This window comes from Hermetia illucens, chromosome 3 (genome assembly GCF_905115235.1).
Source record: "Hermetia illucens chromosome 3, iHerIll2.2.curated.20191125, whole genome shotgun sequence".
NCBI classification, from domain to species: Eukaryota; Metazoa; Arthropoda; class Insecta; order Diptera; family Stratiomyidae; genus Hermetia; species Hermetia illucens.
In genome coordinates, this window is record NC_051851.1 from 68270290 (window position 1) to 68295017 (window position 24728).

A 24728-nucleotide genomic window follows, 5' to 3' on the forward strand; every position below is an offset into this window, starting at 1 on the left:
TGGCTATCGAAAATGAACTATGATTAAGTTCTGGAATGTGCGCACGCTCCTCAGCAAAGGTGGCGAGTGTCTTCAGAAAGCTTGCTTTCTCCAACTCGAGCGAGAATTCTAACGATATAAGCTGGACATTCTGGGTCTAAATGAAGTAAAATGCACTCTCTTGGTTTGGGACCTAGCTTCTGAAAGGATTTTGCCTGCATGATTTCAGTCCATGTTAAGTAGCATCACTTTTGTACAGTGCGATGTAACAACGGAGGTTTCCGATATAATGAAGAACACGCAGAAGAGGCTTCCTAAAGGTGACATTGTGATCGTGATCAATAATCTGAATTCCAAGGCGGCCTCTGACAACTACTTGCTCAGAGAAGTGTGGAGGAGGAGGGGACGACACGTTGTTGGCCACCGTAACAATAATGTTGGTAGGTTTTTGGGTTCTTGAAGCTTCCACAACCTCATCAAATCGGGTTGTCCACTTCGCGATCAACAGTAGATTAAGGAGTTGTCTTCTGTTTGAGTGTTGCAATGACATCGGCCTCGAATGAATGTATGTGATGTAGTGCATTGGCGTTGGGAGCATTTGGCTCCAAGTACGTGGCAGCATCTGTCATACCAACAAACATTATGCTAGCTGTTTATGGGCTTCCCACATCCCAGTAGAAGTTAAGGCAGAGCTTTCTTAAAGATTCATTTCAGATTAATGGTAATGGATCTTAATAGAATCAGTGAGCGAATGATACTTCAAAATTCCTCTATGGGAAGCTTGGTTGAGGCAAGCACGTGCAACATTCTCGACAATAAATTCATGTTTGCTCTCCTAGCAAGTGAGGAGGAAGCAAGTAGAAACATTCAAGATCAATCTTTTGGATGCATACGTTTCCGGCTGGAATAAGACGAGGAAACACACGCAGGGAGACGGTCTAGACGGCATCGACATACCGATACGGGTCTCGTGTAACTTACCTGCCTCGATGAGATTCCGTGCCCCTTTGCCGCTGAAGTTGCTGTTGTTCACTCAAACTTTGATACCATGCAAAATCCCGGGAAATTAAACATAATATGTGCCGTGACAATAGACAATTTGTTGTTGCATTGATCAAGCAAAGAGGTAGCAATGATTTCAGAAGTGTATACCGTATCACGATAGAACTCGATTTCGAAAATAGTTTGGATAAGGCGAACAGGGAGTATATATGGAGTGCTCGCTGCAGTAGGGGCGTTCCAGGGAAACTAATAGTCATTATCAGAGGGACATATGATGGCGGAAAATTTCAAATGCTGCATCGAGGTAGAATATTAGAGAAATTCGACGCAGTCCGGCAGGATTGCATCTTGTCACGGATATTATTTTTTCTTGTTATTAGTGACGTTCTTCATACTGCCTTGTCCACAAGACGTGGATAATTTCAATGGACTATGACATCTTTCTTCAAACACTTCGACTACATTGGTGACATCTACTTCCTCTCACCCGGTCATAGACCTTAGCCAAATGGCTCTGGATTTGGAAAAAGATTCAAGTAGATTTGGACTGAAGGTAAACACCAACAAAACTAAGGTTCTCAGTCCAACGGGTCATCATACTCTCCGTATCTACATTAATAGGCAGAGCATCGAAGGCATTAATCAATTTGTACATCTAGAAACCGTGGTTTCTGTCGACAGGGGCAGCAAACTAGATGTCGCTCGACGTATTAACAGTACTAGATCCGCTTACGCTGTATACAATCTGGAAATGCGGTTATCTCAACACCAGGAGCAAGTTAAGTTTGTTCTATGCTAGTGTTCTTTCTGTGTTGTGATTTGCGAGTAGCAAATGGAAAGTGACCCCTACTATTACACAAAAGGTTCAAACCTTAGTGAACACTTGCCTATCATCAAGGCATGCTGGCGTGATAGTATTCCGAGCAAAGAACTTGGTGGCACGCAGGTAAGTTATCCATAGTTGTTGTGAGCAGAAGGCGGAACTGACAATGGATAGATTACACGTTAAGGAGGGACGACAAATTCATTGCTAGCTAGCATATGCAGTAGATCCCACTGTCCCAAGATGGTCGAAGAGTGGATTGCTCCAAGAACACAGAACAATGGAGGAGCAGTGCGTACGTTTCGAGAAGTCAGAGAGTTGAAGTACATTTCACTGGATCGAATACGATGGCGCGCAGGCGCAGTTGACGCACTATCCTCTACGAAGGGTTGAATGGCAACCATATATGTATTTATTTAGATTTACTGAGCGCCCAGGTCTAAGACACCAGCTGTAAATCAAACCAATGCGTCTCTATATATTCCTACAAACTTTTTTGAGGTTTCGATGAGCCAGACCATATATTTGGGCACGCATAGGGAAAGTTTACAGTCTTCTTAAGACAGGGATTGATTTGGTGACCAGAGAGAATCAGAGTCCTGTTGTGCAACCCCATTTAATACTGGTGAATACAAGACCAACCTAAAATCTCTACCGAACTAAAGAGTACAACACCCGTATAACGAAATTCAACGCTTGAGACTCGAAGGGCTCTGTGGAGGCAACCACAATCCTCATGAAACTTCCACAAAAGGGTCTTAAACAACCGGGCTGAGAACACATGCCCCAGAATTCTGCCTCACGAGAATACTGGGGCATGAACTCAGAAGACTATTCCGGATCCAATTTTACCAGATAACCTCTGGTGAATTCAGATAAGTTTGATCGCTCAAGACCTTGGAGCATTCGACTACTGCATCAGGACCAGCAATTCAAGGTGAATACAACGGCTGTCACCATATTGAGGTCCTCCTTGGTCATTTGGTATTGATTCGGTCGACAGGGATGCTGCCCCGTCTACTTCCGGGCCACTTCTGAACACCTACAAAGGGGCACAATTAAAAGTCATTTCAATTTCCACGACCACCCATCGCGTACTCTTCTTTGAGAGTTACGTTTTCTGACAATCAAAGAATGCCGAATAAACTCGCAGGACTTTCTACGCTGACAACTGTGTTGTTTTTGATTTAGCGAATACGATTTGTTTTTTCGGATAGGGTACTTCTAAGAGAGTCTATACAGACTCAACTGTAAAGTTTGTGAAGGTACGATCCGATTTTCTAAAAGTTTCCAGCAGTCGGCCAAGACTCATGTCTTTTAAGTAGTCTTCACAGCCTTGAAGCCTGTCTTTCATCTTCAAACCCTCACAGTTCATTTTCAAGGAGTCTCACTTTGAAATTTTCAAGCACAATTCTCGATTCCACTAAGGAAACGTTTTACCGAGTTTTCCTTGGGTAGGAGAGCAAATCTTTTCAAAACCTTCTAAAAGTATGAAGTTCATAGTGTAGAATTGAACTTCTATCACCAAAGTAGTATTTAGTCAAACGTAATAATGAAACGGGTTGAAGTAACGGGAGCAACTGAAATCAGATAGCTTCCATTTTCTAGAATTATATTTGCTACTTCCCCACTGAATATGCTAAGCGTTCGTATTATAACACCTTGACAGGTCAGAACCACTTCCCAGATCTCTAAGCACTTGCGCAATCTGAGGTCACCGTGGATCATAGGGTAACAAAAAGCAACAATACTACAAACTTTGTTAGATTGAACTCATAGTTCTTGCACTAGAAAGATAGAAGGCCAGTCAAGCAGCTTAATGAGCCTTATTGTGTAAAGGAAGAGGCTTTGGCATGCTACAAATTGATTTGACCAACCTTTATGATTTTTGATATAATCGTAGCGTTAGAAGTGTATGTCGTGGTCAATGTGGACCCGACTGGAGTCAATGGGTTTTTCTCACACTCTACTGTAAACTGCACAAAGGTCTCGTCTCTTTCCTTAAAACATTCTTCCGTTTTCAGTTTAACGCCTTCTCTGATTCGGGGTATCCGCACAGCAAAGACTTGATTCCACAAACGATCGTATCGAGCGTATCGGACCAGTTAAGTCCACATTACTTGCTTCCCATTATGTGGGTTTATAAAAAGATTCTAATAGGTGGAATTTTACCTGTAGTTACCTCACCCATGCCAGCTCCCATACAGGGATCCTGTCTATGTACGCTCTATCCATGCAGATCCATCGTAAACCAGTCGGAAAGGTTTTGTGTTTATCTTATGTGAGAAACTTTCTAAGTACATATTTCAATTAAAAAAGAAATTGAAAATATTCCTTCATATATTTCTAATATTATCACATACTGATAAATATCTGAGTGCATGTACGTATGTATCTAAATTGTTCAAACGCATACGAATATTTCCACTTTACTCCGTGCAGAAAAGCACATATACACATATATGTACGACAATTAGACACCGATGGTACTAACGTACATGTGTATCTACCTTAATTGGACACTATCCGGAAATTTCATTAGCATATGCACATATATGTTTGTCTGCTGCTGATATCCAAATAACTAAAAAGAACTAAACACGAAAAACTAATGTTCCCAAGCACCCTGCCGTTCACCTGAGTTCATTTTATATGAATTGGCGGCATATACGTCTTAGAGAGCAATAAATTCATTTGAAATATAAAATATCGACCTTCTATAACTTTGGTAATAATTGTCGGATTTCCTCCAAACTTTTCACAATGTGTGCTATATTATCATTTATTCTGGTGCAATTTTATGCTTCTAGGTTCAACTTAAGGGGACTTTCGGGTAAATTTCTAAAATATGGTAATATGCCATTATGTATAATATTAAGTATGTTCGAGCAGATATCGGAATGGAATATATTTTCAAGCGTAGATTGCATATAGGTGCACCATTGTAATTTGTTTCAGGTTTTTTTGGTTGAATAGGTACTGAGAACGAAACCTGTTACACTTTTCGTGTCACATATTTTAAGTCCTCACCCTCCTATGTTTCACCCAGTATCAGAAGTAAGATCAGTTTCGAAAAGTGCTAATGGAGCCCTTTCATCTGATACCCCAGATAAGCAAATTTTACACGCCCCCTTTCGTGTATAGAAAGAGCTCCTACTCTTAAACCCTATATCAAATGATGCCACTCGTACAATTTGAGCATGAATTTGGCGAGGCTCCAAAGTCCGTACCTCGGCCGCATGTTTTGCGATTGCTTATGGTCGGGGGTGGATTCGTCTGTAACTTCTTACCAGTTACATATGTCCTTAGATTTCTTATTTATGTTTTGGAAATTCTTTATGTAGTAGTGAATTACTGCAGATTACCCCACCATGACAAGGTTGTATCCGAAGGGGAATGTTATCACAACTGCTTTCTGGAATGGCCAAAGACAGGGAAGAAAAAGTCACTATGATCGGCTTCTAATACGCATACTAGATAGAGTGCTTATGAAAAATCTTTAAGGCGAAATAATTAGGCAACCTCCGAATTGGAGTTCCTATTTACCAGAACAATGCAGTTGGAAAATTGTGATAGCGTTGAGTGTCCACTTTATTCTTTATATCTGGCATCCAACCACGATCTTCCTCTACATTTCCTTCTTTTAAGTATATGCTGCGAGGACGGAAATTTGAAAATAATAGTAGAGCATTTTTTTCGACGGACCGCACAATCTTTTTGTAAAAAGTATTTCGTTATTTTTTATCAATCCAAATAGATTAACAAAAAATTTCTTGACTTTCACTCCAATGTTTTTTCTGACAATACCGACACACCTGCTATCGGTATAACTAGATGATAGTGCCAGTTCAATGAAACATTTGCATCTCAGAATCTCCCGAAACCCGCTCAAACAATGTAGATTAGGGATTTTTTCAATATTCATCATTCTTCAGCGTACACGCTTATCTAATTACTCATGGATTTCCGTGTTTCACCCAATTACAAAAAAAAAGAATTATGGAAACATCAATATTGTTTCACTAAATCAAAAATATTATATTCTTTACAAGATAATATTTATCAACAATAATCATCTGTAGTATTTATTAGCCCGGACTTTTGCATTCCCATCTGTGCATCACGTCAACAGTAGAACTGATAACGAAATCTTACCAAAATGAATTTTACCGAAGAAACGAGGTTTCTTGATGCAACAGCTCACTTCAGTAGGTTCAGTGCCAAAGCAGATCTATCTCTGAACAGACTAGGCTTCAAATATTCCAATTTTGAAGCAATTGCATTTCTTAAGTTGCTTAATACTTAGAAAGCCTAACATTTAAATTTTAGTAAAAAAAGTATATTTATTAGTGTGCAGTGGAGTTTTATGTGAAGAAATTTTGGTGATAATGAACAGAACGATTGTATCAGTGCTTCACGGGACGACAACTTTGCGAAGGAAGAGGTCCTCAGCTGCGATAATTTTTTGCAGATTCATATACTGCAAAAAGTGATTAGAAAAAAGAAGATCCTTCGGAACACAAAGTAATCATAATGGCAACAGAGAGTACACCTCTTTTGAAAGGGTGTGTTATTACCATGCCAAAAGATGCAAGTCTTCCAATGTGCGGAGAGTAAGTGTGCTACATATTTTCTAAAAGTTTTCTTAAGTTAATATAATAGGCCGGGCCGGCCCGGGTGTACGGGTTGAAAACTTAATCAGTGCTTAAATACGTACAAAAGTGTCGTAATTTTTTAATACAAGAAATTTAATTATAATAATACAAATTTCGGAAAAATGACAAAGTATTTACTATTATTAATTTATGTGGGCAAAAATGGGATTTATTTTGAAGTCTTATTATTGCTTATTGGGGAAAATTTTTCAGATTCTTTTATATTATCCTATTTAACCTGCTTCCTTGTTACGCCCTCCCTCTCCAGGTCCCTGTGCCCTTATTCATTCTTCTTCACCAGTGAGATTCATAAGGAGCTCCGTTAGAAATATGCATCAAGGAAAAAATAAAAATTTTCCGGAAGCCTGAAGCTGACCCACTTCAAAGTCACTTTAAAGTTTTGCAGACTTCAGGCATAGCTAAGTCCCGGGAGGAATACCTTACTTTCGAGGTTGCTTTACCACGCGAAAACTTCAACCTCTTCTAGTCTCCCATCCGTAACACAAGTAACCCATAAGCAATCGAGTTTACAGGCTCCTTTGCTGACTCGCCTCAATCTTCGTGCAAATTTGTAATTTATTAATGAAATACTCCTCCTTATTCGTTCCATAGTAACAGTACCTCATTGGCAATCTTGACGCCAATGTTAGTCTTTGCTCAGATGAAACAATGGATTTCCCGCCCTCTCTACATAACTTCAAAAAGAAAACATTTTCTTAGCCTTTGAATGAAGCTCTTACTATCCCTGGTCATGATCATGCATATGCCAAGAATTAACTTCATATTTCCTTCCTCTTTTCCTGTTCCGAAAGTCCAGAAAGATATGTCAATGGCTGGTTGACAATTCACTTTGACCACCTTATAATTAAAAAGCATCCCGGCTTCGTGAAACGTCTCCCGTCACTAACCTACTAGACTTCATCAACCTAGCCGCCATATATCTAAAATATTAACAATAAGTGCACGTCATTTACACGGATTTTTCTAAGGGCTTTGACTCTGTTAATCACACGGTAATTTTGCATATAGTCGCTAATCTTAACATTCCTGGCATTCCCTTGTCACTCATTACATGGCTCGGATCTTACCTCTCCAACCATTCTTGCTGCATTTCTTTTAATGGCTGCGAAGTTTGTTCCTTTTCCCACTCCGCTTCTATCATCTGTAGCTTCCTCAATAGACTGTATGGCTCTTCAGTCGGATTTGGACAACCTGGTTCGCTGGTACTGTATAAAGAGGTTGACACTAAACGTTTGCAAGTGATATGCTACTTCCTCAAATCCTCTCTTATTCGGTTTTCCTACTCTCTTGGTGGCCTGAACGTCATTCAAGATATAGACGCAACCTTTGATGATAAACTCCGCTTCGAGAGACACTGTCTGAATGTCTACAATCGTGAATCCAGAATATCTTTGAACATTCCTTGATTTTGAGTCGATGAAATCATCCTTCAACACCTACGTACGTAGCATGCTTGAGGAGTGAGCAGACATATATAATACCATCGGGATGAAAAAATCGAAAACTAATTAATTAAGCAGGATTGGAATTCGTGAAGAAACAACCATCTTAGAGATGAGATACTATGATAGACACAGGAGACAAAGTTAATATATATTTTCCCAGCTTTTATTTCCATGTCGGTTTTCTCCATTGGGTTTAAGAGTAATTCAAGTCGGCTAGTTTTTTCTACCCATATGGTCACTATTCGTCAACTTTCAAAATGAACTGTAGTAAAGCTCCACCCTCTTATTTGGTAAAAGACATTTTTCAAGGTCGTTATTTGATCAGTATGTAAAACACTAAATACACTACAGTGTCCGCCTGTCTGTCAGACCCATTTTCTCAGAACCGGTTACTCCTATAGATACGAAATTTGGTCGAAGCTACGTAGAGTTTAAGGGGGGTCCCCATACATGCAAAAGAGGGGTATAAATTGTTTTCACAGAATATAGTATTATGGGGTTTGAAATGAAAAGTCTCGATTTATACCTCCCAAAGTCGATATTGGTTTTAACATTGGTTGCCAAGGAGAGGAGTGCGAAAGTCCGAAAATGCCTGTTCTCAGAAGCTATCCAACCTAAAAATTAAAAAAAAATAAAGTATGGCGGTCTATGCGCATGGTTTCTAGGTCTCAAAACACCTTCTATACCAATATCTTCTTAAGTACAATTAATAATAGTATATGATTACATATATTTGTTATTACTATACTTTTTTTCAAATTGACTATCATCAAGTATAATAGTATAAGCTGCACTATAGAGCTCAATACAACCAACTTTGGTGGAAATCACACTATTACTAACAAAGTTATAATAGGTCAAAGTAATCTCTTTTGTGCAAATTAATTCCATTCTAAATAAATGCATAAACATTACGGGCTAGATACATTCAGCTACCAGTTTCCCGAATTGATGTGCTTCAAATCTTATTTATCTTTATCTTATTTATTTATAATGATGATGATGATATTTCTCTTCAATCGGCCAGTACTATTGAAAAGGAGTTTGTTATTTTTGTGTGTGCACTCCTTTTATACTATTCTACGGACCTTGTTTCGGAGGCGTCCCATTCGTCGGCGAATCCGGGTTAGTGAATTCCATTGCATGGTTATAGCCAGCGATGAAATTAACACCTTTTCCTAAATTGTGGCCTATTCACTGCTAAGACCGGTTTGCTCAATGGTTAGATTACTAGGCTGTAGCAATGGAAGGTCGTGGTTGAAGTCTCATTGATAGCAGAGAGATTTTTGTAGAGGCTGTAAGTCGGATACCAGTCGACTCAGTTACGATCTTGAATAAAGTGTTCTAATATGCTTCATGGCCTAGATACAACTGGATTGATGCACCAACGAATTATTATTATTATCCACCGAGACTTTCGCTAATCAACACTTCTACCGACATATGGTTCGTATGCCGGCGAAGTTCTTTGATCGAGTTTAGGCCGAGCCAAAGTATACCGAATAATAATGGCTGTCACTTTCCAAGTCCTGCTCCCATATAATACCGCGGAAAGAACACTGATGAGGAATATCCTAAACTTCCATTTCTCCACACCTTCAACGATATCACCCACATAACGATTTTATGCGATTTCTCGCATGCACGAAGTTCTTTCGCCTAAACACAATGCAAAATCATATTATTTATTGTATGCGTGGATTTGCAAAAAGCGGAATGAATAACTTTTGAGTAAATTTCTTTTAACAAATAGTAAATGAATACACGGCTTTATATTTCATAAAATATTAAAAAAACCTCTCCCGCCACACATAGTTCTTTTATATCAGTAGCGTTGTAAGGATATGTGGTAATTTCAAATGTAAGTCTTTACAATCAATTTCAACGTTCTTATTGAGAAATGCTATGTAGAGAGATGAAAACATTTTTTCGTCCAAACAGACTTTATTTACTCACTTTATCACTTAAGTCAAAAAATACAACTTAAATTTCAATGATGCTTTCAATTTACCCATTCAATTCCTGCCAAGCAATCTCTTTTATTGTGAGAACAATCTGATTCATCTTCAATAAAAACATCTGAAACAAATTGATTTAAACAATATAAAATGAAATGAAGTTAATTATTTATTAAATACCTTCAAGTTCAGTGCAGTTATAGAACCACCGACTTTCACAATTCCAGGCATAAATGCAGACTTGATTGATTTCTGTTAAGTCTCGAGCGTCAGCTACCATAAGTGGTTCTGCCACATCCGGAATTGACACCAGCAAAGTTCCATCTAATATGATACATTTTCATGAATTCAGTATTTTTGAAAACATTTTAGATTGAAAGCTTACCATATTTCACCTGAACAAGGATGGGAGTTGGCCAGAGTGGTGACAGAATTTTCGGCAAATGACTGTCTATGCCAACTGTCACTTCAGTTGTATTTCGAATCCAAGAGTATGTGTTTTCAAAACCCGCAACAACTATGAAAAATAAATAAATGTAGGTTACTACTAGACGGAAAGATAACCTCCATAAATGTCACAATATCTAATATGTTTTTGTATGTAAGGATAATAGTGAAATCCCAATCACACTGCACTGTGTTGTCCCATATTTTAGAATTTTATTAAAACATTGCTTGATTTACGAGAACACTCTCATATTCTAGCAGTTGCGATGGTAGGCAGCCTTTACTGAATAGCTCACTATATTTGCGTGACTGAATTCCTATTTCTTCAATATTTGATAGCGATATATTAGTGCGTAATGGTATAATATTAGTGCACCCTTGGTTGCCCAAATTGGTAGCCCATCAGTCTCAAGTGGGGAACTATATCTATCTCTCGTTTGTCACATTATACCGTACGTATATTTTTCCAATAACCATTGATTTGCCCCTTGATATCATATAAGTTTACTCTCATTAGTGTACTCGCTTGTGACAATGCTTGTTATTTAGGGTCGTGTTTTGAAGGACTGGGAAAGTTGCATACTTCCAAAAAGAACCCTTTTTTGAATCAGGAAGGTCTCTAGTCTTCGAAAATATTTATCAATTCCATATTCATAATTTTCTCTAGTCATATACAATATCGTACGTCTCCCTGCTTCTAACTCGAAAACGAACATTTTGCTTCGATTCCGACGGTTGAAACCAGATACTCTTAATCAATTTAAAAATAATATGTACATATACAAATTTGTATTTTGCGTGTGAAATTACACCACACTAAAAGTTTATCTCTGACGGTATCATATTGATATGAATAGCTGAGCATATGCATTGCATATACACTACGAGCTATGTTCAAATGGAATTGCCGTACGTCCAAGCATTCTTACATAAAAAATCCATGAATCCTTTCATACCTGAAAAGGTTGGTAATATCATATATGGTGAAAAGTTCACATTTGTATCTTTATTCAGTTCTTCAAAACTCCCAAAAAGATCAAAAATCAAGTCGGGAAATTGGAAGCTAAACGCATCAGGTATAAAAGGTTTGGACAAATAATAATAATCGTTGGCGCAACAATTCAAGATTATTAGCCTAATTTGACTCAGAAACTCATTCATAGCTGAGTCGACTGGTATCCGTCGTCAAATCACGATACAATGGGACAAATGCCCACTCTAATTGGTACCATTTGTACTGAATTCGTAACGTTTATGCATTTAGTTTGTCAGACCATTCACTTCAGTCTGATACTGACTTTCAAGATCTTAGAATGCAAGTAACCACTTTGATCCATTATAACTTTGTTACTAACAGTGCTATTTCCACCAAATTGGTAGTATCATGCTATTTAGTGTGGCCTATATTACTGCAAACTAATGATTCTAGGGTAAACTAGGGTACGTTCCCGTTCAATTCTTAAAAAATATACTTATAAAAAGTATGGGAATATACTTAAAATTTATTTAAACAGATATCGGTATGGGGGAACACTATCTGCATAGATCTTCATACTTTTTTCAGATAGTTGGATTGGGTGGTTTCTGAGAACGGGTCATTGAAGTAACTGACCCTTTTCAGACCCCCGCACACTTCTTCTTTGTAAACAATCTCAAAACCAACATCAACTTCATAAAGTGCTAATCGAAGCCTTTCATTTGATATGGCTATACTTGGTAAAAAAATGATACATCCTGCCTTTACATATATGGGACCCCCCTTTAAACTCAACGTGGAACTACGTTTCACCCTGCATGCAATTGGATTCACAGGTCCCACTTGTCTACCAGATTGCGTATCAATTGGAGTTATCGCTTCTAAGAGAAAAGGCGTGTAAGACAGACAGACAGGCAGAAAGTAAACTGACTTTAATAGGGTGTTGTTTCACACAGAACTTTAAAAACGACCTTTACAGAGGATGCCCCTCTTCAAGCATATCTTCCGTCGTACTGTTGAATAAGTTACTGCATAATTTTCAGGAGCTTATAATCTAAAATGAATTAAAACAATAAACTGTATTAAATAGTTCAGACGGATATTATTTAAGACTCCTGAATACATTATAGTAAAACTCATTTGACAGTATTATTGAGGTGATTCCCTGTCATATGACATATGAAAATATTTACAATTTTTTGAAATTAAATATCAGAAGTTGAATTACCGCCTATTATCTTGCAGATTCGGAAAACCGGGCGAAAGGAATCTATATCCGTAAAACTTTCCACTTTTAGTAGAATTTAATGTCTTTCACTAACATATTCCTGTGCTGTGTAAAGGAAACACTATGATCGTTTTCCATATCAGCCGGTCCTTTAATTTCTGTTTGCAGTTGGCCACTCCCATTTCCCTCTATTTTCTACCATATCGCATATCCATTTTAATTCTGGTTTACCTCGTTGGTATTTCGCAAGTCCTTTGTGTCCAACATTCTCCTCGGTGCTCTTGATAGGTACACATGGTTGTTCAGCATAGCGCTGTGTTTTAGTAAACCGTACTACATCTTCGTCGATGATAAGTATTAGTAACTCCTAGTTTGATCGAGAAACTTAGTCTTAATTCTGTATAGTTTAATTTTTTCCGGTCCAATAGTCCGCTCCAAAACTTTCCTTTCCGCCTTGGATGCGAATTATATCCAACTTAAAAATTGGATAGAATTTCAGGCCTAACCCGACTGTACTAGTTATTTGTTTTTGGAATTGAAGAGGTGCTGAGTCCTTCCTTTCTAGCCCATGAACCCCTCTTTCAGGGCTAACTCCCAAATTTCCACTCCAATTGCCCGATCCTCCAGCAAGTGGATGGCGAATCCAGAACTCCCTCAATCTAAAGAACAAATAACTATAATTTTGCTTTCCATTCTCTTGTTAATATAAGTCATCCATCATGTGTTAATCTTCAGTCAAGTGTAAGATAAAATATGTTGTTAATCTTTACGTACGCCGAATCCCTAAAGTGCCACTATATCTACATATATTATATTAGTTCTGGGATATTGTCCGCTTTTCCTGTATTTTCCATTTTCTCACTTTCTAGTTGCAAAGCCAAGAGTTAGTCTGTTATCGTTTATTGTTTCCGTTACCGATATCTTTGATCTGTTTTCGAGGCGGATCATCTGCTCTAATGATAACAAATTTCTTGTGAATTTATATATAATGTATATATAAAAGTCATCAAATTACTGGTTTCGAAAATTAATCCTTCTTGTGACTTGGAAAGGAAATAAGGAAAGTACAAACTTAAAGCATTAGAAAGTTTATTTTCACGTGTATTTTTCGTTTTTTTTTGGTGGAAAAAATTAATTGAATCAAATTTGGACATTATATTAGTCATATCTGAACAAATTTTCAGATTTTTTTCCGAAACATTGAAGACATAAATAAAAAAGTTATGCAACATTATTCCGCTGAATGTCGTAACTAGAGTTCCCCAGTTCCGGGACATGTAGTAACTCCAATTTTTATCTGAAGCCAAAAAGTTTTTCATTCTTAACTTATTTTGCAAAAATATGAACCTCAATGCGGGTGAAAATAATCGACATCAAAAATTTTGCGGCTTCTGAAAATAAATTTTCAATTTGCACTGCTTTTTTACAAATAATGTAAAAAAATGCCTCTAAAAATATTATATTACCTTCAGTGTTGGTTCATATTCTTGGTAATTAGAGTTAGAATTCATACAATTGTGAAAAAAGAAACGCGCTTGAAAAAGAACTCGTAATTACAAACGAAAATATAGTTAGTAATAATTACAAATAAAATATAGTTACAAAAAAAAAATCAGTCGTAGAAGGGACTGACTCCAAGTATTTAAAAATTCCATTCTGAAAGCCCACATTAGGAGGTTTCCGTTTAAGCTGAAATGAAGCCAACCAGAATTTTTGGCTAAAATATTGAATGTTTTCGTGATTAATTCGACTAAATCAAACCTTATTTTGTTTTAAATAATTGAAAACTTTTTTTTTAAATGTTTTCTATTCTATTTAAGAATTTGACGCTTCCCTTCCTGGTGGGTGAAGTGGCGGCCTTTTGGTCTTCGGTGTTTTTCACATTTGCCCCATTTTAGTCGGAGGCTTGAAGATGGTGTAGATTTTGTGTTTCCTGAGGGTTCTCCCGATTTTCTCCGTTGTCCCTTTTATGTAATGCCGCGACTGCTGTTCGTTTCGCTCTGCGAGTCAGTAGTCTCTTTAGGATTCCTTTGTTTCTTAATAGTGGTTTGATCTGCTAAGATCCGTTGGGGATGAGCGCTTTCTTCATTCTTTTCAATTCCTGGTGTATAGGCGCCTTGACTTTAACGTTTATAGTCTTGTGGACGAGAGAATTGAGTATTTTTGCGATGGATATTAGGATGCGATATTGCACCTATGTAGATGTGTATATCGGTTTTCACATTATGGCCTATTGTGTTGTCTGGTTTCTGTATACTAGCACGCCAAGAAAGGGTAGCTTTTCATTTTGTTCTTTCTCCATTGAAAATCTGATGTTTGGATGCAATCTACTTATGATTTACTTAGTTCCTGAGATGAACACCTTTGTAAATAAGGATTCATTATGGAAACTGGCTAGTATATCCTTTGGTTAAAGTTAAACAAGTTCTGAATGTGTGCGTCCGTGCTGACACTGAATGGTGTTAATCGTTCTGTTAACTAATTTGCCACTTTGTATGTTGGAGAATCGATGGCGCTTACAATCAATCTCATTGGGATAGCTATTCTGAATGGTACTCCGACAGAAGCTGAAAGTTCCCACTAAACTCCAAACTGATCAACATTGAATACATGTTTTAAAGGGAATATGTACTTTTGAACATTCATATGTATGCGCACTTCATTCAATTTTAATGATAGTGGTAACGAACATTAGAAAGGTAATAATATTATAGAATTGCTTTATACGCCGAAACAAAAATGTTTTACTTTAAGGTGTATCCCTCAATGCTTGTAAATCGAGGTATATTTATACTTATAGTAGATGAAAACGTTTTTTTTTCTTAAAAATCACCGAATAATAAATTTATATTCGTTTAAATAATAGTAATAATAATCGTTGGGGCAACAATCCAATTGAATCAGGGCCTTGAAATACAGGATTATAGTACCCTATAGGGAGCAATGTGGTCAGCATTGCGCTCGCCCAAGATTATTACCCTGATTTGACACAGGTACTCATTCACAACTAAGTTGAGTGGTATCCGACGACAAATCACGATACAAATTCCACTGCCACCAGTAAGATTTGAACCGCGACCTTCCATATAACAGCCTTGCGCTGTAACCACTCCGACCAGGGACAGTAGTTTAAATGGTCTTGGGAAATTACTATATAATTACATTTCAGGCTAGCTGAATTCAAAAAGATGAGCATATAAAATTACCGAAGAAAAAATTATAAAACTTTCCCTACTCGGAGAGTCCAGCTTCTGGTTTCCAAGTCGAAACAAATACTCCAATTTGGGGTATTTACAGCTTAGAAGAATTCCTAGTATGTGATTATTTAATCATGATAAATAGAATATGAACAATCGAAAAATGCAGATTTTAATACTCATGCAATCATTGAGTTTGTTGAAAATGCTTTTGATATAGGCATATAGCTTCATAACTTTTTTTTTCAAATTTTTCAACTATTGTCAAAACCTGCTTGAAAAGGTGCTAATTGCGACGTTTCATTCGATACCCCATGCCCATATTTACAAACCAATTTTACGTCTCTTTTGGATATATGAGAACCTCTCACCCCCTTGAATTCAACGTAGAATAATGTTACGATAACATCTACTGGTCCATAGTTCCAACTTTACCGCGAAATTTCGTGATAACAAGTGCAGCCATTTCTGAGGCCTGTAACAGACAGACGGAGAGGCAGACAGTAAACCGAATTTAATAGCATTTTCTTTTGCACGGAACTTTAAACTTTAAAAAGAAATTAATCGACATTAGTACATTTCAATTTTGATTTAGTAATTAAAAATTTACGACCTCTCGAATAGATCATCACCATAATCATAATCGCAATTTTCAATTCTTCCTAACTGCAAATTATTAATCTGATAAAAATTTTCGCAGCATGAGAAAAACATTTGTATATGTGCATATCACCGATTATTACTTCATCACTTCTAGAAATTTATGCAGTTATTCATTGTCTAAAATTATGAATTCAATCATGTGCACAATATTAACATTTTATTGTGTATGGTCAACCATGCAAGGCATTCATTCATGCAAACAATCTTGAAGTCAAAATAACTAATTACTCTTCAAAATTGAGTTCGAAATTACCACGTTAAATAGGTAGCAATTTACCTTTCCCAACAGTCATGTCCTCAGTTCGGTAATGAAAATGTTGAATCAAACTTTTTAAATAAAATTCCTTTCACCCACATATGTAAATGATACGGAGGAAATAATTTCGAGTGAACTTCCTCCTCACAAATTATCTTATTTACCAATGGTATATGCGATACGTCCCTTTCCCAATTCCAATCCATTTGTAAGTACAATATTAGCATCGTTCGTTGCCATCACGTAAAACTTCATTTGTAGTTTAAAGTCCCTGTTCTTGTAGTTTTTAATGCTTCCAACAGGAAAGTAATGCAGACACGATTTTGACTCTACATCGAATTCCTGGCATGTTGCTAATTTGTTGAATGGCACTGGATGTTTATTATGCACACTCTTACTAATTTCCAGGCACGTGAACACAAAGAATATCACCGATAACAATTGCTTTACAACCATTTTTGCTTTATCCTTGAATAGAATAAACAGTCTCAATAGCAACACTTGCTTTGAAAACAACTAACCCCATGGAACTGATATCGAAATTATGCAGCATCTCTGAAATCTCCGTCTTACTATCATTTAGTCTATTTTGATTATACGACCTGTTCTACCAGTTACCAAATTATCGAGCTCTTGGAAGCAACAAGCAGAACTACTCTTTAGGGTTTTGTTAAAATCGGTTCACTGTCTGTCTGTTTGTCTGTGGGTCCGTCTGTCACACGCACTTTTCTCCAAACCGGTTACTCCTATTGACACAGAGCTTGGTTAGAAGGTTGGAATTGTGAGCGCCCATGCAGTGAGTAACATCGTCCTACATTGAATTTTGGGAATTCAACAGGAGAGTGTACAATTTTTTTTCACCGACTGTAGTCGTGTGACATATTAAATGAAAGCTCTTAATTAGTACTTCCCAATGCCGGTATTAGTTTTGCCATTGGTTGTAAATCGGGGAAGTGCAGGGGCTAAAAATTGATCACAACCCAAAAATATTCTTCAGACCGATATCTGCTCAAATAAGGTTAATAACAATACAATACCATATTTTTCGAAAATTTAGTGAAGCCTCCTCAAGTTCATCCTAAAACCATAATTGCAGTAACATAGCATGATATTACCAAAATCGGTGGAAATCGCATTATTACTAACAAAATTATAATAGGTCTAAGTTGCGCTTTTGGGAAAATTTATTGCAATCTAAAACTTTGAATGTCAGGATCACACTAAAGTGATTAGTCTGACATTAAAAGTGCATATACAGTACGACCTAGGTATAAATGGGGAAAATATCGATTCACATATAAAAGAAATATACAAAACCCTTAGCCACTTGAAGCACCCAGCTTACAATTTCTCGACTTGTTTCGACTTTATTGTTTTCTATATTATATGTTACTTTAGATTATTAAAAATACGTGTTTGCATAATAGATTTTTACAAACTTTACTTCCTAAACCAGATAAGTTAGGACTTATCGTGATATTTGTATATAAATTTTCATAAGTTGAAAAATCAACATGAATTTTTAAGAAAATTGGTTCTCATTTTCATTTTTCTTGCAAAAAAAAAATAGAACAAACCAAAATACATCCGGATGGAGCGCACGCAGGAAAAAAGAAACTTCCTATTTTCGTATTAACGAAACGTATTAACTCTTAGCACGTATTGTTATATCCCTCAATTTATGCAAGCATATTTGACTACACGATGATTTCATTCATATACTCGTACGTATAGCTCGTAGTGAATATGCGTTGAATATGCCCGATATTCAATTTGGCGTGGTATTGGCATTTTATCTCGTAGGGAGTAGTAATTTGATGCAGAAGAGGCAATTTCGTCATACTATAACTTTGTTAATAATAGTAGGATTTCTACCAAACTTTCCATTATGATGCTTCTTATTAAATTCTTATCTTACTGCAATTTTGTTGCTCTAAAAATTTGCAAAAAATTTCAATAATAACATACTATTATGACCTTTATTTGAGCAGTTATCGTAAAAAAGAGTATTTTGAGGTCACGATTTTTTCGGTTGGGTAATTTTTGAGAGTGGGCCCTTAAATATTAGACCCTTTCGAACAGCCGCACTCCTCCTTTTTGCAACGAATGTCAAAACCAATATTTGTTTAGAAAAGTGCCTACCTAAAACCTACATGAATATATTCGGTGAAATAAAATGTTCAGCCACCTTTGCATGTATGGAGACCTCCTTCTTAAAGTAAATGCGTTACTCACTGCATACAAGGGGATTCACAGTGCCCACCTCTCCACCAAATTTTGAGTCAACAGGAGTAATTGTTTCTGAGGAAATTCGTGAGAAAGACAGACAAACAGACGGACGGGCAGATAGTCAGACAGTACACCGATTTTATATTTTTTATTGAATCATACGGTCCCATGGTCCTAGCGAAAATCTCCCTTAAGTTCACTCTAGAAGTAAAAAATTTAGCATCATTATAAGTAATGTCATCAAATCTATGAATCGAATTTATCGCACTATATGACGTGTATGACGTCATCATCATATAAACTGAACTTGTATAAACGGTGGAGTTGCGGTTTGAAAATATATATACTTATTAGGGATTATTTTGAATTTTCAGGTATGTATGAATGGGAAAACGGGCACAACAAATTTCTCACAAGATAAACACAAAACCTTTACACTCGGCACGTCCAGCTACTGGTATTCCGACCTGTTTCTAAGTCCAAAAAGCATCTTGGATTCATCTGAACCTTTTTATTGGCATTAACGAAGTGGAAGATAGAATATTACGATGAGATATTGGTGGCCCTAAATGAAAAGGACGAGGTCTCTAAACAGCGTCATCATCGATCGACTGGCGTCAAAAAAGAGAGGCATGACGAACGAAGATAAACAGTAAACAAAGTTTGTAAAAGAAAAAAAAGGAAGCGCTTGGCGCATTCGAGAAAGTCTCGTGGTATCATCTGATTAGTGCGACCGGTTTTATATCCCATTTTGAATAGCTATTTTAAGTTCTCGCACGGCAATGACTAGCCCGTAATGAATGACATTATATGGGTAGGATCATTTTCCTCGGATAATCATCTTGTTTAAAATGGAAATTTGTTTCATTCACCATAATTGATGCATAGTGCGTATTTTGTTTGCTAACTTTTATTCAAAATGGATTTATTGTCTGTTTTGCATACGCTCTTTTTTTGAAAACGGCTGTATCTGAACTGTAATAAGTAACTTGCGCATACAGTGACTGGCAGGATGTTTTACAGAATTTAAGGCAGGGCTCCGATTAAATGAGGACAAGGTGTAATTTTATTTCTTCAATAATGTTAGAACGAGTGAAAGATTTCGATTAATATTTTCACAAGATAGTAAGGGATAAAAAACTGCCAATTTGAAGTGAGACAAAATTCATTTCCAAGAACTACCCAACCCAAAATTCTCTAAAAAATCACAGTGATGTGTCTGTCTGTCAGACGCATTTTTCCCAGAAACGGTGGCACCTACCTAGTATGAAAGTTAGAATAGTGAATGCACAGGAAGAAATAATAGCGTTCTACAAATTGCGTCACCGGCAAAAGGGACATTGTTGATTTTTTTGTTACCAATATATGGGGTGTCAAATGAAAGGTCTCGATTTGTACTTTTCGACTGCAATTGCAAAGTGAGAGGAGTAGAAAGAATTCAAAATCAAAAATTGATTCTACTTTGGCCAACTAAGGCCTGAACTAGGCAGTTTTTCGCCTTTAATATGATTCATCCCAATGAATGTTTGTGGATCTATATAAGGGAAGGAATAATGCCCAGAAGCTACTACGAATGTCGTCTGTTTTTAAGGTTTTGTACAAAACATAAGCTTATTAAAGTCGATTCAATGTCCTTCTGTCTATCCGTCATCGATTTACTCGGAAACGGCTAAATCGCTTGTCAAGAAATTTGGTGACAACATGTGGTCTCTATGTCCCTTTATATGCCGCAAGTGACATCATTTTGCATTGGGATTAAGGAGTAACTTCCCCATATATGTGAAAGGGGGTGTACATTCTTTCTTACCGAATATAGTTATGTGAGCTATCATATCAAAGAGCTCGATTAGTACATTTCGAAACTAAACTTATTTTGATGTTGAGTGGAACACAGGATAGTGAAGAGTCAAAATGTGTTCCCCAAAAAGGGAAACATGTTTCGTTCTCAGATCCTATCCAACCGACAAATCTGAAAAATCCCAATGGTGCATTTATATGAAACATAGGCCTAAAAAAACCCCGTTCCGATATCTGCATAAATAAAGTTAATAATAGTATATTACTATATTTTAGAAATTTACCCGAAACCCCCTTAAATTCATTCGAGAAGTGCAGAAGTTTGCGGGTGGAGTACAATAAGGTAAATATGTATGTACCTTAGTAGTAACGGTATTTAATGTATTTACATATGTATGCTTTTGAGCATGGAGTAATATAGCAATATATGAATGGAGAAATGTGCATAGAGAATTCCTCACATAAGATGAACACAAAACCTTTATACCCGAAATGCCGAGCTTCCGGAATTCCGACTTGTTTAAAACTTGTTCGTTACGAATGAATGAAGAATCAGCCAAGGAGCCTGCAAAATATTGTACGAGTATATTTATTAATTTTTTTCCAAAAACTCTAAGCTAATATTTTTTTATCATTTCGAAATTCTAACACGAGCCGACTTCTCATCAACTCGTATATCAGATTTTATTTTTTTATTTAACAGTTATATGTAAACACAAGGTCATTACTAATTTGTTTACCAATTAATATGTGGTTTGTAGTTTCTTGTTACAAATCGAAGTTGGGTCATGTTAAGACAATGGAAGGCACTATTTGGAACAAATTCAAAGCTGGTCACGTCTTCAAAATTTTAGCAGATACTCAATAACGCCTTTATTGGAAACGCACGCTGCCTCACCTCCCATCCCTATCCCAAACAAAAAAAAATGTTGATTACTTGTAACTTATGGTTCTGCTTGGGTTACTGAGGTAAAATCACTTCTAGCCATCAGTGTCAATTTGACAAATGAAAGAGTCATTAGAGGATTTTCCAGTGGAAAATTTTTATTTGTTGTTTGGTGATATTCCGTCGGTTTGTGTAGGACTTATCGACCGAATCCGTTACTATCCGTTACTGTCCTATATTACAAAACGTTTTGAGAACGATGCAGTCCCTCCATAATTTGATATAATATAATTATCTTCATTTCTACTGACATTGCACTCACCCACTATCAATCTCTCTTTTACTGCGTATTATTGACTTAGTTTATTTATAAATAGTTCAATTTATTTTTCATTTTCTCCATTATCATTTAATCGTCACGTGTATAGGCAGGTGATGCAATTAAACGATTGCATTTCATCAGATGATAAGTGTAAAAATGGATTTTTCCAACTTTTTGGGTTTTTTACCGTTTTACTCTGATAATAAAAATCGGTAAATTTGTTATTCCCCAACGACGCTTATTCTTAGCATTCAGATAAGTAGGTATATTGAAATGCTTTCAGGCATTTTTTCATAAATACCAACGATATCATTTTTCCTTACTTTCTTGTTCAGCTGATCATTGAAATTGTACACATTTGTTTATTCTTAAATTCAAAACGATTTGTTACGATATATCTTCATTTGAAATTGAGTCTAATGTTAAATGCAATGGGGTCACCGATTTAAACTAAAATTATTGACCAATAATCGAACGTATTGAACAATGCATCCAAACAAGATGTAACTCCAGACATCCCGGTTTTGCGCCGAGCTCCACCAATTCGATATCTCTAAAATCTGTCTGGCGTCCTGACCTACGCCATCGCTCCATCTTAGGCAGGGTTTGCCTCGTGTTCTTTTTCTACCGTAGATATTACCCTTATAGACTTTCCGGGCTGGATCATCCTCATCCATACGTATTAAGTGACCAGCCCATCGTAGCCTATTGAGCCGGATTTTATCCACAACCGGACGGTCATGGTATCGCTCATAAATTTCGTCGCTATGTAGGCTACGGAATGGTCCATCCTCATGTAGGGGCCAAAAATTCTTCGGAGGATTCTTTTCTCGAACGCGGCCAAGAGTTCGCAATTTTTCTTGCTAAGAACTCAGGTCTCCGAGGCATAAATGAGGACTGGCAAGATCATTGTCTTGTACAGTAAGAGCTTTGACCCTATGGTGAGACGTTTCGAGCGGGACAGTTTTTGTAAGCTGAAATAGGATTCAATGGAATGATATCCCAAAAAACCCTGACTATGATGGACTTAAGACACCTGCAAGGTTGTCGTTCATTTGTTTTAAGATGGTTTAATTTGCAGCAGCGTTAACTATACGGAGTTGAGATGTTCGTCAAGTTTTCACTGACGTCCATAGATGGCTCTGTTTTGTTTTAAAATTACCGTTGCCACCGAATGCTTCTTAAGAGCACCTTCAAAACTCAACAACGAATTAAATCTATCCTTATTCATTCTACAGTTCTTACAAAATTCCATGGGATCACAATCTTTAATTTTTAGGAAAGTGACTTTAAAATAACCATTAGTGTTCCGATCGTGATTTTCGCCTCCGCCCACTACTTCCACTAACACGGCAAGATTGTTCAAAATTCCTAAATATTCCATATTCCATTATGAATAAGCCACAAGCGATAACAGTACAAAAACCAAATAACTAACCGAAGGTCGAAAACATAGTTCACTCGGTACATTCCCATACATTCGCTTTTTTTTAGAAATTTTTGTAAAGAACTGGATGTAGTTATAAATACGAATTTTTTACCATATATTTATGTATATATATATCTTGAGCATATGTAGTATTTTTTCCAGCCCGATAGCATAGTTCATTATTAAAATGCGGAGCAACTTATACACCCATCTCCAAAAAAAGCTGTTTTTCTGCTGCCATGCTAGCGGACGCTGTGATCATCTAAAAGGAAAGTTGTAAACGGCATTTTAACGTGCAGACTTAACCACAGTCCGCAAACTAGAATTATTAAAAAATATTGAAAGCTAAATTTTTGGTGCCTTGTTAAACTTTTTTTTGCAAATTTTGGTGTTTTTTCAAGGCTTCTTCAATGAATAGAAAAAAGTATCGAATGAATCGAAATTATCCTAGCTTGCATTTAGAAAGTAGAATGCGATTTTTAACCATAAAAACTTATCTGACCATTAATCTGCTATACCTAATCCATAAACCTTAGGTTTCTTGAAGAAACACAAGTAAAGCCTTGGCTTCAAATCTTATGATTTTAGTGAAGTCATTCGAACGCCATTAGGACCGATAAATGCGCGCTTTATTACGGCGATCGACGTAAATCTGGCATGCGAAATTTTACCTGTTTAACATTGTAATTTCCGAACGACTTCGAATGTCAACAAATCACTTTGCCCATATATTCTACATTCTAGATACAATTGATGCAAAAAAGAAATCGATTCTTCGGATCCTACACCCAGGATGACCCCCTAAGACGACCTAAGTCCAAGATAGTTAGGGCTAGGGTCTGATTTAAAATACGATGATAAAAACTTCACATTGAGTCGATTTACAACACAATTCTTAAAGTGCAATGAGTGAAAATATCTTAAGCGCAGCAATAGACAACACATTCAGTCAATATTTGAAGCTTTTGAAAGCAATAGTCTTCCAGCAAACTTCGTGCTAAAATCCCTCTCAAACATTTAAATTAAATTACATTACATTATTAGTTGGAAAAGTTCTGAGAACGAGACCTATTGCACTTTTTGGTGGTCATATTTTGAACCCTCACTCCCCTAAATTTTATCCGAGGTCAAATATGGGACCGGTTTTGAAAAGTACTAATTGAGCCCTTTAATTTGATACCCCACATGGCTACATTCTGTGGGAAAAAAAATGTACACCCTCCTTTCGCATGTATGAAGAGCCTCCCCCTAAACTTAACTCAAAATGGCGCCATTTGCTGTATGTAAAGAGATCAAGAGATCATACGATCGAATCAACTTTCGTGACAATCGGTCCAGCCGTTTCCTAATAAATCGGTTGTGACAGACAGACACCGACTCGATTCTAATAAGGTTTTATTTCACACAAAACCTTA

At 36.8% G+C, this 24728-nt stretch overlaps 2 protein-coding genes across 3 annotated transcripts in view; one reads left to right on the top strand and one right to left on the bottom strand.

The window, feature by feature from the left end:
• LOC119651513 overlaps positions 1–24728 on the top strand; it is a 47503-nt gene that overhangs the window by 11721 nt on the left and 11054 nt on the right. The window contains exon 1 of one of the 2 annotated variants that reach the window (XM_038055140.1): positions 6013–6417. The exons of the other annotated variant lie outside the window; for it this stretch is intronic. Within the exon in view, the coding sequence (XP_037911068.1) occupies positions 6338–6417 (80 nt within the window). The 5' untranslated portion in view covers positions 6013–6337. Of the gene's footprint in view, positions 1–6012; positions 6418–24728 lie in introns of those variants that run through there. 2 annotated transcript variants of the gene reach the window in all.
• LOC119651511 lies at positions 9856–17200 on the bottom strand. The gene is made up of 4 exons (XM_038055136.1): positions 16815–17200; positions 10269–10400; positions 10064–10207; positions 9856–10004 (listed from the first exon to the last, which is right to left on the bottom strand). The coding sequence occupies exons 1-4, from the start codon at positions 17104–17106 to the stop codon at positions 9928–9930; spliced, it is 645 nt and encodes a 214-aa protein (XP_037911064.1). The 5' UTR covers positions 17107–17200; the 3' UTR covers positions 9856–9927.